This window comes from Stegostoma tigrinum, chromosome 10 (assembly GCF_030684315.1).
Source record: "Stegostoma tigrinum isolate sSteTig4 chromosome 10, sSteTig4.hap1, whole genome shotgun sequence".
Classification (NCBI taxonomy): Eukaryota; Metazoa; Chordata; class Chondrichthyes; order Orectolobiformes; family Stegostomatidae; genus Stegostoma; species Stegostoma tigrinum.
This window is the reverse complement of record NC_081363.1, coordinates 26,234,990-26,248,505: the sequence shown is the minus strand read 5'-3', so window position 1 is coordinate 26,248,505 and position 13,516 is coordinate 26,234,990. Positions and strand designations below refer to the sequence as shown.

The following is a 13,516-nucleotide window of genomic DNA, read 5'->3' as shown; positions in this document are numbered from 1 at the left end:
TACAGCCATAAAAGATCACGAACTAGTTCTAATTTCAATCCTGGAGCTTTTTAATGCCCGCAAGGGTAGTTTAAACATGATAGATGAAAGGGAGCACTGTATCAGGGTTTACTTTTCTTCATCACCTCCACAGTCCCTTCAAATCACACAGGCCATCCTGATGGCTAAGCTAAATATAATAATTCCTTTGTTACCAGATCAATGTCTTGGAATTTCCAACACAAATCCAATTCTAACGCCACAAAGACTGCCACAGCAGATGAAGGGGACAGCCAACAGTCAAAAGATAATTACTGCAGATACTGGAAATCTACACAGACCTAAATCACTAGTTCTGTTTCTCTCTTGACAGATGCTGCCAGATATGTTGAACACTTGCAGTTATCCCTATTACTGCATCATTAATAGTCAAAGAAAACTGTTCTCTGTAGAAGACAATTATGCACTGAAGAAGCAAATGTTGAGACGTGGCTGTCAGCATACACCTCATCTGCAATTGCCACTGCATTATAATTGTGGATATAAATGAGGCACTGTAAGCATCCACCAAGTCAAATTCTTTAAAAAAATGCATTAAGAAAATAATTTTCATCTTCTTTGATATATTTTATAGTTAAAATTGCTCAATTTCTGAAAAAGGCAAAACTTCTGCAAAATGAATTTCTTACTGAATCTTTTCAATGCTTAACCTTCAATGCAAAGAGGAACATAATTACAATTTAAATTGGATAAACAAGACAACTATGTTACACATTTTAGAAAAAAACTCTCCAACAACACAAAATACTTGAGCTAGTCTTATTCAATATTTCTAGAAGCTCATCATTTTTAATTAACAGGTTTTATATCTCTAGCTTTAAAGAAGCATCGACATTTTAGCAGAAGGACAACTCACTGGACCAGAATTGATACCATGACCAGCAAACGAACAGTATCCAAGCTTCATTAGACTTGCCGTAGTCCATTTAATCTCCTAAATTCTGTAGGTTAAACTGATGCAAGTGGGACACTGGGGACATTGAAATGAAGTTGTGCCTTGAAAAGGGTATATGGGACCTGAGTAACAGAGTAGTCAACTATATGCTTCCTTACATCAATTGTTAAAGAATAACTACATAATAAATAAAAACTATAATTGAATGTCAAACTAGGTATAGAAAGATCATAATGATATAAAAGATTGAGGTTGGTTAGCTTGCCGAGTTGGTTTGTTGTTTTGCAGACATTTCATTACCATGAGCCTCCGTCGGTGTGTTTTCCCGCCTGGTTTTTAAACTCTGGGGTCCGTTGAGATGGATTGCCTCACTTCCAGTTTTCCTTCTTAGTGGAATGTATATGGGGTCGAGTGCAATGTGTTTATTAATAGCATGCTTTGTGGAGTGCCACGCTTCCAGGAAATCATGTGCTTGTCTCTGCCTAGCCTGTCCCAGGATCTTGGTGTTGTCCCAGTCAAAGTCACGGTTCTCCTTGTAGGAGTACGCCTACAACCGCTGGGCACCAAAGTGGCACGCAAGCCCACGTCACCTCTACAACAACAGCTCACCTGAACTAAAGATCCACTCCCCACCATGGGCACGACCAATGTCATCTACAAGATCCCCTGCAGAAACTGCGAGAAACACTACATCGGACAAACAGGAAGGAAACTAACAACAAGGGTACATGAACACCAGCTGGCACACCAAAGACATGACCAATACTCACTCATCTCAATCCACATGAACAAGGAGAACCACCACTTCGACTGGGACAACACCAAGATCCTGGGGCAGGCCAGGCAGGGACAAGCATGAGAATTCCTGGAAGCATGGCACTCCACGAAGCATGCTATTAATAAACACATAGAATTCGACCCCATATATGTTCCACTACAAAGGAAAATTGGAAGTGAGGCAATCCATCTCAATGGACCCCAGAGTTTAAAAGCCAGGCTGGAAAACACATCGATGTTTCATCGGAGGCTGTGCTGAGGATGTTACCAAGCATAGTAATGAAACGCCTGCAAAACAACAAACCGGCTTTACGAGCCAACCAACCTCAACACCCACAACCCGAGCTACAGAGCTACTCCAAAACCTTAAATAAAAGACTAAATTAAGAGAAAGGTAACATACAATCAAAAAAAATTAACAAGATTAAAACCAAGAAAAATAAGATTTCAATAAAAATTGAAAAATAAAGGAATGCAGCACCATACTTCTAAATGCTTAGTTTCAGTGCCAGAGAGGTCATTTAGAGTAATTCATAGTAGCACTCCATAAAGAGTGTCCTTAAAATTTATTGAATGGAATAATATGCAAATCCATTCCGTCCAGTTATTCTGAAGAAAAATCCAGTTATTGCCACTTACCTGCTTATTTCTTTATCATTAGTAACTTATTTCTCTTTTGCTGATTTATCCACTTTCTTTAAAAAATATACTGAGTCTGTCCAAAATCCTGCCATGCAGTGCATTGCAAATCCTATCTTTGTGTGGGAAAAATTTCGCACAAGGCACCTCTACTTCTTTTGTCTGTCATCTTAAGTATATGCCTCCAGGTTATCAACCCATTAGCCACTGGAAACAACATCTTATTTAATATTATGTTAAACCCTTCATAAAAATGGGCCAACACAGAGGATCAATGGTGAGCATGGCTACCTTACAGCACCAGGGACCCAGGTTTGATTCTACCCTTGGGCGGCTATGTAGGGTTTGCACATTTTCCTAGTGTCTGTGCGGTTTTGTTCTGGTTCCCTTCCACAGTCCAAAGACGTGTAGGTTAGGTGGACTGGCCATGCTAAATTGCCCATACTGTCCAGGGATGTGCGGGCTTGAGTGAGTTAGTCATGGGAAATGCAGAGCCACAGGGTAGAGAAGGAGGTTCTGGGTGAGATCTTCTGCAGAGGGTCAGTGTGGACTCAATGGACTGAATGTCTTGCTTCTACGCTTAAGTACTTATATCAAATCTCCAATTAGATTCTTCTGTTCAAAGTAAAGTTGTCCGGTTTCTCGAGGTGATCCCTAAAATTATAATGCTCCATCGCTAAAACCATTCTGGTATACAGCTCTTACAAAAATTGATATCAGCTAGTCCTAACTTCTGCAGTTTAGTGCGTTATCTATGTTGCAAGCACAGTAACCTTACCTGGCCACAATACTTGAATAGTAAATTAGACGGCAACACGATATTTTGCACAACTACGGCAATGCAACATATCTCCTGCAGCTATTTATAAGATTTTCATGCTTAAATACCAATCTACAGTTAATTGCAGTTGCTGATTGATTTGTGCATTTCAGTAAATTCAGGCACACCTTCTTTCACATTTTCATCTAGTGTATCCAATCAGCACCATCCTGGCCATGTTATGTTCAGTACTGAGATACTTAGTGGAAAAATGAAAATGCTGTATCAGTCCAGACAGACGTCACACTGTGACAAACACAGATATTGCTGGAGAAACTCAGCAGATGTGGCAGCATCTGCAGAGATATTTAAAGTTGACGTTTTGAGTCCGGTATGGCTGTTTTCTAACGCTGTTATGTTGTAGGTGTTTTCCCTCATCAACTTGTTCAGAGATGTAACTACACACCCCTAGAGCAGACGGGAATTGAATACAGGCTCCTGGTCTAGAAGTAGCAATGCTGCCACAATGCCATGGGAGACCATACCATGCCGCAGATGCTGCAGATTCTGAGTAATTTGTTACAAATGAAAGCAATCACAAGTAAATCTGGTTTCTTACAGTGTGCATTTTCTCTTGGGAGCTGAATCAAATAACAATCAAACTCTAAATGAACCAATTTTATGATTACTTAAGAACAATTAGACTTTGTTTTGTTAAATGGGACACAATCAAATTTACCAGAATAATATTCAGTGCTTTACATAGTATTAAACTCCTGTACCTTGAACAGAGTGCATCATCTCATTTAATGTGAACAATGCCACAGTGTATCCACTAACAATGCAAGAAAGCAAGAGAATTTAAGGCTTTTCTGTGTATCCATACATTGAAACAAGTAGCTGTTTCCCTTTAACAATTACAGATATAAATTAGGGCAATGTATTTCTAAGTGAGTTTGCCTTATAAGGAATATAACAGAGTCACATTTATATAAAAACGTTTTATGTGATTATAAATTTAAGCTATAACAACATTAATAAACATACAATTATGTAGATAGAGAATAAAGTTTTGGGAAGATGATATTACTCTGACTAGGCCCTAAGCACCCATTCCTTACATCTTTCTGCCTCTAACCCTTACTTTTGTCCTTTTTAAGCACATCTCCCCGACCAATATTTTGCTCACCAGACCTAAAATAGTTGGCCTAACATTTTACTTCATAACACTTACGTAAAGTATCTTATTTGTTTTATTATGTCAAAGTTGCTTTATGAATATAAGTTGTGACTGACAGACAGAGCAGGGCAAAATTTATTCAGTAGAAGTAATGACTACAAGCTTCTTGTAGCAGACAGGTATTTTCTACTGAGTTTATGGGCAAATTACTCTTCATTATAAGGGTTTCTGGAGAGCTAAGGATTTTGAATTTCAACCCATGACCCAAATGTTATTTGAAATGGACCTACAGGAAGAAAAAAAAGCTCAATTAGAAATTAAAAGTATGTCTTATTTTCCCTTTGACATACACTTCATGCCAAAACTATTCTCAACAAAGATCTAATTTGTCTCAAAGGTCAGGTGATTATGCATACTTCCTCACAAAGGTTTCCTTCTAAAAGCTGTTAGTAAACAAAACAAACATAGCCTGTTGAAGTCACTTCTAAACGTTAATCACATTTCTAAATGTTAATGCACGATAGTAATTTATAAAATAAATTTATATTTTGAGTTTTGAAAATGGTGCAATCTGTATTGCAGATTAGATTCGAGAAGTAGGTGGTTCACTGTTAATGCATACCTCTCAAATTATTTCACTGCGCATTGTGTAGCACAGTCATTAAAATTAGCAGCATTACATTGAACACGATTTTGAACAAAAAAAAGTGAAAAACAAAACTGACCATGGTGGTTACTGCTTCATTTCATTTGTCTCAAATCCTTGAAATATTCATGCCAACCATTGAAAAATAAATCATTTTCCACATGCTATCGCAATAACAGATCCACTTGACGGGATGAACAGCACAATTATTAACCTGAAGTTGCATAATCTCATGACTACAATGATGTAATTTGCTCCAGCTATGCACTGACTTGATCTATTGTTATCTAGCTAGAGCCTGAAGCAGGCTTTCACTAAAAGCTTGCAGTTCATGGACATCCGCCCAGTATTTCATAAATCTTAGAAAGAACGAAATCCTGAATAATTAGTGTCAATAAAAGCAAATATAAAAATTGAATGAAAAATGTCACCAGTACTGATGTGAAAATAGTCCAACATTCACTGATAACATTTACGCTGAGGGGAGTTATGTCTGGACACACCTAAATATTTTGTAGACCTGAGTAGGTCTTGCAAGTTAAGCTTTTGATGGTTCTTCCTTAAAAGTGTGTTGAAACAAGTAGTGGACTTTGCCCTGGACCACAGAAATGATGATTTTCCTACTGTAATTAAATATAATGTCTTGGTACAGACCCTGAGCATGGCTGTAAAAAGGCATTTTATCAAAGTTTTTCATCTTTGGCTCAATATGACCATTTGCAACAAAATCAATGTAATGGGAAAACAGCATTTATGCTGTATAACAGGAGAGTGCTGACTGGTGGCAAATAAACTCTGTGTAGTATACTGTAATTAACTTTGTCCCATAAATATATTATTTTGCCAACTGTTTTAAGCTATTGTGCAGCAGTTTTCTGCAAGTTTTATATATGTCAGTTAGTTCACGCGGTACATATCCCAGCAGAATTAATTAGGAAAAGTAAGAATCCTGTGTAATAAATATCTATCTTATACTAATTGATGGGTGTTGCACGTCTTTTGGGAGAGGCTGAGATCTACAATTTTTACAGACAATCAATTAGACTTATATGAAATGGCAGTCATGCTGTCAGTGCTCTAAAGCGGCTGAAGGATCCCGAAATAATACAAATTCTTCAGAAACTAACTGAATCTCCCAGCGCTGCAACACTTCACTTGCATTTGGAGCCTTTGTCACTGTTGCTGCTGAGTGGAAGTGAACCGTGGTGTCAGCTGTGACGCGCACAACAAAAAGCTAGGCAACAAGAGAACTCGGCCGAGGGAGGTCCAGATGAGGGCGGAAAGGGTTGGGGAGGTTTGGGACCACGTCCACCTTTTACCTCGGAGCGAACCGTCCTCACTGAGGTCAGAAGAAGATGCTCAAGAGGAAAGAGGGCTAGCCCTAGTTCCACGCAGTTTTTTGTTGTGCATCGCTTGTATGGACTATTTGCAACTCACACACACACAACACACACACAGAGAATCTCTGCTGGGGGGTGGGGTTTAGAAGGTGGATGGTAGCCACTTACTTGGAAACACGAATTGCCTGGGTGGTGGAGGGGGTGGCGGTGGAGGGGGTAACGGGGGTAGTCGACACGAACAGATCTCATGGCAGTCGTCAGTCCCCGTCTCGAAAACCGATCTCCCGCCTGATTTCTGGAGTTGGCCCTGAGAAAGCTGAGGGCGGAAGGGGGGGCGGGGGAGGGAGAAAACAAACTTGTATTAAACCAGAAGAATGTAGAGGTGTGTGTATGAGAGAGAGAGAGAGTGTGTGTGTGTGTGCACTCCCGAGGAGAGCAGAAAACAAACGACGCTTGACAAACTTACTCGTGCACTCACCTGAAAGAAAAAGATCAGGGAAGCGAGGAAGTAGCGCTTCAGAATCCAGGGACAGAGAGTCAATGACAGTTCAGCGTTCATCATCCCGCCTGAACGATTAAAATACAGTCGCAACTCATTAAACTGCAGTGGAACGACCGTACGGTAAAACAGCTCCCAATTTCAACTGGTCCCGCAAACTTTTGTGTGTGTGTGTGTCCACGGGGTGTTAGAATCTTCCAGAAATACTTTTGAGTCTCTTCACAGTGAAGTTGTCCTTTTGGCGACTTGTTCCTCGGGACATGAGGCAAGTCGAACCTTTCTCTCTCTCTCTGTCTCTGTCGACGCACAAACTAGGAAACCGCGGGGTTATGGAAATAGCACAGAAGGGGGTGCTGGTGATGGAGGGGGAGAGCTGTCCGTCTGTTGTCTTTAAGACAACTTGACTGTTTTTGTTTATCCTGAGGCCAGAACCTGCCTCAAAGTCGCAATGGCCGCGACATGCAACTGCCGGCTGCAAACGTGTGTTGGGCGATCACGGAGTGAAAACACAAACTTAGCAAAGCCAAAAAAAGGTTGGGGGTTGGGTGGGAGAAGGGGAAGGAGGGGGGTGGGGCTCTTCCCAAGCGGTAATTTTAAATGAAGACGAAGGATCACGCTTTCAAGCGATCGCTGCAACAGGCGACATCCAGTCTGTGTACACACTCCGAAGGCAGCTTTGGAGCCAAGCCGTTCATGGTCTCCGCCCGCGGCTCGGAAATGAAGGTAGCACCGCGGGTCCTTCTGAGTGTGACCGAAAGGTTACCCTGCGCCCCCAGTCACCTCGGCGTCGCTCCTTTTCCAAAGCCAGCTGGAAGGGTTGAGGAACAGCAGCGTTACAGAACGCACACACACACACGTACAAAATGCACCCCTCGCCGCTCCACTCAGTTAGTCTTTGGCAACGCGTCGTTGACAATGTTCAGAGCGAGCCTTGTGTCAGTTTGCAAGTGGACGAGCGAGAGAGTCCCAAGAGCTGCTACGAACGTGTATTTTATTTAGGAAAAAACAAAAAAATCACATCACTCCACTGCACCCGGGCTCGTCCTTGAGTGAGTAGCATCATGTTCGACCTGCTTATGCAAAGACTTTCGCTCCGGCTCGCCCCTGAATCTAATCTACGCTTAACACGCTGCAGCAATTTTTCAGACCGATGTAGCGTGTCCATTGTGCACTGCCGTGTATTTGACAGCCACTAGGTTGGGTTTATCCCCCGGAATGTCCGTGTGCGGGTTGAAGTGACTGTAGGCTCAACCCCTTCCCTCACCCATGGCTGAGGTCTGAATGAACAGTGCCCGCAGTCCAAGGGTCACGCTTTGCCCTGTCCTGTTTTGCCCTCCGTTCAAACCGCACAGAAAAGCACCGGCAAATGTGTGTACATTCCCAGGCTGAAGGGAAGCAAATGCAGCCACTCAACACACTGGGTTGCTCCTGCGCGTTATCTAATATCCGCCATGTTGTTGTATGTTTATATCCATTAATTGTGATTGATGCAGAGTTGTGACAGTCCCAATGTTGCGATGCACGGAGAACCTCCAAAGTTGTGACACCCATTAATAAACGGTTTTACTTATTAAAAGGGCAAAGTTGTCAGGCTCCATTTAACATCCACGATTGTTTAAACTAAAATATTGTAGTGCCGAGAATGGAAACATTAAGTTGGTGGACAAAAAGTAATTAAAAGTTACCCACAGTTTGAGGGCGTGATTCAATGCAATGGCAACTGTAGTGAACATTTTTTTTAAACACAGTTCTTTCTACAGACCCTTCCTGTTCCACAAGTACCCAGTTTCAAAAAAATTAATAATAGGTCAGCATGATCTGTTCCATGACAGATTATTAGTTTCACATTAAGCTGACCATCCTTTTGGAACATCGCTTTTCTATGTTTTATTTCTTTATAGATTGAAGTTTGATGAGAAGACAAGTTAGAGAAGCCAACGTCATTAGCAAACATTAGTTTCATAAAGCGCTTTTGTATACGTAAGGCAAACGTCGCCCACTCAAACATACTTATAAACTTCAATATTTTGCCCATTTAAGCATGGTTTAAATATCTGGTGGGGCTATAGTAAATGCTTTAAAAATTCTGACAGTTTATCTTATGTGAGTATCCTTGAGATTTTTACTAACCTCGAACCAGATTCTCGCTACAATGGTCAGGGGAATAATTAGAGTCTGCATGTTAGCAAATAAGTATCTCAAATTTTGTACACAACTTGCAGGTTACTGAGGTAAACCCCTGCTGTAACGGTTCATTTCAGTTGTCGTGAGAAATCAAGAAAATTGCTAACTTAAATGACATGTCTCAATTCTCTTCAACAGCCAACCAGGATAAACGAGAATACTTGGGGGAGTTTTTGTTTAAAGATTGAAAAAATGAAAGTGTTTAAAAATTCCAAAATTGCAAAAGTATACTAATTATTGTGGAGCTATATGTTAGTGAAAATGAATATGACTCAAACATGAGCATTTAATTATATTGTGTAAGGCAAAACATATATGGAAAGTAACAAAATGCAAACTGTAATGAAACAATTAATCAAACCACAAAATTAGATTCTGGAACGAAATAGATTCTTGCCGACATTAGAAATGTCAGTGCATGGATGTCTATTAATGCAACTATCAAAGATTCCAGTTATCCATGACTCTTTTGTAACCTGTAGGTCAGCTGTCTTTGATGCATTCAAAACAAATGTAGCAACAGATAAATTCACACATGCAAGTGTTGCATTTTTTGGGAGAGTTTTCAAGTCACATGTACTATTTGTGCAGTGCACTGCTGTAATAAGCTACAAAGGCGTTCACATATTATACCGTGCGCCAATTTTAGTAAAATCCACCAGTATCACTGCACAGGACCATCATATACACCAGTAAGATAAACACACTAATTTAGCGAACATTTTCAAAAGCTATACTTGTGTAGATTCTTTTTATCCTCTAATCACTGTTTATTCTACTCTAGCTAATTATCTAAGAAACTTTCTGGCTTTTTCTTGAAACCCACATCCTCTCTGTTCTCCCAAAATTTACTTGCTGCCTTCAGTATCTCCTGATTTGGTACACCTCTACCACATAATTTTTGACCTCAGCAACATATAATGGTTCAATTATATTCTTGTTACTTTAGTTAAAGAAGTTTGATAGTGATCATGCTCCAGGAAGTTTCCAAAATTTTATGAATTATGAATAACACAATACCACAATATATAATAAACATTCTGTATCCAGCTCCATCTATATAGATTCTTCAAGCTTGTGGCATGTCTTATCTCTTCATTCATGGTGCCAACAGCGAATACAACTTAATGACTAAGAATCTGTTATTTGAACACTTTGAATCTGTTATCTTCCCTTTTACATTATCTCAGTTAATGTTTCTTAGCCCATCAACATGTAAGATCTTCCAAAATATGCAACGAGAATTTGCAAATTAACATTAATAATTTTCTGCAAAACAGTTTGTTTTCCTTATTTCTTTAAGCTATTTATCCCAGAAAAACAACCAAACCTTCTTACTATGACTCAAGGGATAATGGGAACTGCAGATGCTGGAGAATCCAAGATAATAAAGTGTGAAGCTGGATGAACACAGCAGGCCAAGCAGCATCTCAGGAGCACAAAAGCTGACGTTTCGGGCCTAGACCCTTCATCAGAGAGGGGGATGGGGTGAGGGTTCTGGAATAAATAGGGAGAGAGGGGGAGGTGGACCAAAGATGGAGAGAAAAGAAGATTGGTGGAGAGGAGACTATAGGAGGTAGGGAGGGGATAGGTCAGTCCAGGGAAGACGGACAGGTCAAGGAGGTGGGATGGGGTTAGTAGGTAGGAAATGGAGGTGCAGCTTGGGGTGGGAGGAAGGGATGGGTGAGAGGAAGAACAGGTTAGGGAGGCAGAGAGAGGCTGGGCTGGTTTAGGGATGCATTGGGGGGAGGGGATGAGCTGGGCTGGTTGTGTGATGCAGTGGGGGGAGGGGACGAACTGGGCTGGTTTTGGGATGCGGTGGGGGAAGGGGAGATTTTGAAGCTGGTGAAGTCCACATTGATACCATTGGGCTGCAGGGTTCCCAAGCGGAATGTGAGTTGCTGTTCCTGCAACCTTCGGGTGGCATCATTATGGCACTGCAGGAGGCTCATGATGGACATGTCATCTGAGGAATGGGAGGGGGAGTTGAAATGGTTCGCGACCGGGAGGTGCAGTTGTTTATTGCGAACCGAGCGGAGGCGTTCTGCAAAGCAGTCCCCAAGCCTCCGCTTGGTTTCCCCAATGTAGAGGAAGCCACACCGGGTACAGTGGATACAGTGTACCACATTGGCAAATGTGCAGGTGAACCTCTGCTTAATATGGAAGGTCATCTTGGGGCCTGGGATAGGGGTGAGGGAGGAGGTGTGGGGGCAAGGGTAGCATTTCCTGCGGTTGAGGGGAAGGTGCTGGGTTTGGTGGGGTTGGAGGGCAGCGTGGAACGAACAAGGGAGTCACGGAGGGAGTGGTCTCTCCGGAAAGCAGACAAGGGTGGGGATGGGAAAATGTCTTGGGTGGTGGGGTCGGGTTGTAGATGGCAGAAGTGTCGGAGGATGATGCGTTGTGTCCAGAGGTTGGTGGGGTGGTATGTGAGAACAAGGGGGATCCTCTTTGGGCGGTTGTGGTGGGGGTGGGGTGTGAGGGATGTGTTGCGAGAAATGCGGGAGACGCAGCCAAGGGCGTTCTCGACCACTGTGGGGGGAAAGTTGCGGTCCTTGAAGAACTTGGACGTCTGGGATTTGCGGGAGTGGAATGCCTCATCCTGGGAGCAGATGCGGCGCAGGCGGAGGAATTGGGAATAGGGGATGGAATTTTTGCAGGAGGGTTGGTGGGAGGAGGTGTATTCTAGGTAGCTGTGGGAGTCGGTGGGCTTGAAATGGACATCAATTACAAGCTGGTTGCCTGAGATGGAGACTGAGAGGTCCAGGAAGGTGAGGGATGTGTTGGAGATGGCCCAGGTGAACTTGAGGTTGGGGTGGAAGGTGTTGGTGAAGTGGATGCAAGCTGTTTAATCCCAACAGCTTTTCTTTTATTCAAAGGCTATGCCTTCTTAGAAGTATATTTCTGTTATAGTAATGTATCTTGTCATGGCTGAACAGAAAGCACTTAGATTGCATTTCCTGCCGTGACAAATATGATTGAATATCATATCTGCTGACAAATTACAGATAGTAATTGCATCTGGGAAGTTCTTGAACTTAGAAGCACCAGATGACTTGAGTAAACTGAGAAGAAATGCACTAAAACATCTTGAGTGCAGACATGTACAAAGGACAAATCTTTCGTCTGGGTTTCAATTGCGATTGCTATGACTGAACATTGGAAGATTGTTCTTTAGAAACTGAAGTCACCAAATAAACTTTGGGGAGTTATTGCAACATCAAACACTGCATGGTTTTCATGATTCAGCCTTGTTTTGCGTATATTTGTGTCCAATACATTTAATGGTTGTTAAAAATACAAATTGGGATTAGAAAGATGAAATGGTATATCCCTTCCTAAGTGATATTACCTTGTAAAACATGGCTGTGGAGAGGCGTCCTCATGGAAGTTTGACATTTTATGCTTCTTTTAGTGGATGATTTATTACAAACTTGGTGAGAGAATTTTAAACCAAAATTTGATCACATTTACAGAATAGCCAAATGAAAAAATTGCTACCAAATTAGGGTGACACAGTGTTGCCTTGCTGTGCTCGGGATCTGGGTTCGATTCTAACCTTGGGTGACTGTGTCGAGTTTGCATGTTTGCTTTATGTCTGAGTGGGTTTCTGCCAGGTGCTTTGGTTCCTCCCACAATCCAAAGATGTGCAGGCTAGGTGGATTAGCTATGATAAATATAAGGTTATGGGTTTGGGGTAGGTGTATCTGGATGGGATACTGTTTGGAGGGTTGGTGCAGACTTGATGGACTGAATGGCCTCTATTTGCACTGTAGGGATTCTATCTTCACTTTTTGTAACTTCTACTTTAAAACAAATCAGAATCAAATCAAACATAAATTAACAGATCGATGCTAAAACAAATGAAATCAAAGTGTAAATTTAATGTTATGTGATTAACATAGAACAATACATAATACACAATCACAAGCACCCACATTACTGCCTACAGACATTTGCACATGTGACATGCCTGAATCAAGCTGGTTTTTCAAGGGTATATAAAGACTCGAATACTTTTCATAAATCAGTTGAAGAATGAGCAATGTTTAAACTGTACTTTGGATAGCCCAAACAACTTTGTTGGTACTTCCTTCCAACAAGAAAAAGTGAAAAGAAGACGTTTCATAAAGCTCCTGACCAAGTCTATGCATGATTTGAAGGAAAACAGTAGATTAATATTTAAAATATGTTTAAAGAATTGTCAGGGTCAAGTTAAAATATATGTTAAGTGTTGTCTATGGCATACATATTCCAAGCTAAATTGTTGGAGAATGCCATTTGGGCAAAAAGTTAATGTTCTGTTCATAAGTAAGTATGCTTCTTCTGGTCTTTATGAATTTTCGACACTTTTCCACTTTCATTATAAATTGCTATGTCAACATTTCCCATTTAATTTTGCTGTTGTCTGTGACTGTAGTTGCAGCCACTAGGTGGCCTAAAGGACCAAGCTTCTGAAGCATAACACCGTGTTTTATATATAAAAAAAACCTTCATCAATTGACTGTGGAAAGTCTCAAAGGCAATTTGCCAGTAACTTTCTTTTTAATAAATGAACAA

The 13,516-nt window shown here is 41.2% G+C and overlaps 2 protein-coding genes across 4 annotated transcripts in view; one reads left to right on the top strand and one right to left on the bottom strand.

Moving 5' to 3' along the window:
- The window catches only part of prima1 (proline rich membrane anchor 1), a 155,283-nt gene extending 147,065 nt beyond the window's left edge, over positions 1-8,218 (bottom strand). For all 3 annotated transcript variants that reach the window (XM_048538594.2, XM_059649060.1, XM_048538593.2), the window contains exons 1-2: positions 6,755-8,218; positions 6,445-6,592 (exon numbers count right to left, since the gene is read on the bottom strand). In XM_048538594.2, the coding sequence (XP_048394551.1) occupies positions 6,445-6,592; positions 6,755-6,838 (232 nt within the window). In that variant the 5' untranslated portion in view covers positions 6,839-8,218. The remainder of the gene's footprint in view (positions 1-6,444; positions 6,593-6,754) is intronic.
- The window catches only part of LOC125455283 (protein FAM181A-like), a 143,076-nt gene continuing 136,940 nt past the window's right edge, over positions 7,381-13,516 (top strand). Inside the window, exon 1 of the mRNA XM_048537009.2 lies at positions 7,381-7,824. The gene's annotated coding sequence lies outside the window, so the exon portion shown is untranslated. The remainder of the gene's footprint in view (positions 7,825-13,516) is intronic.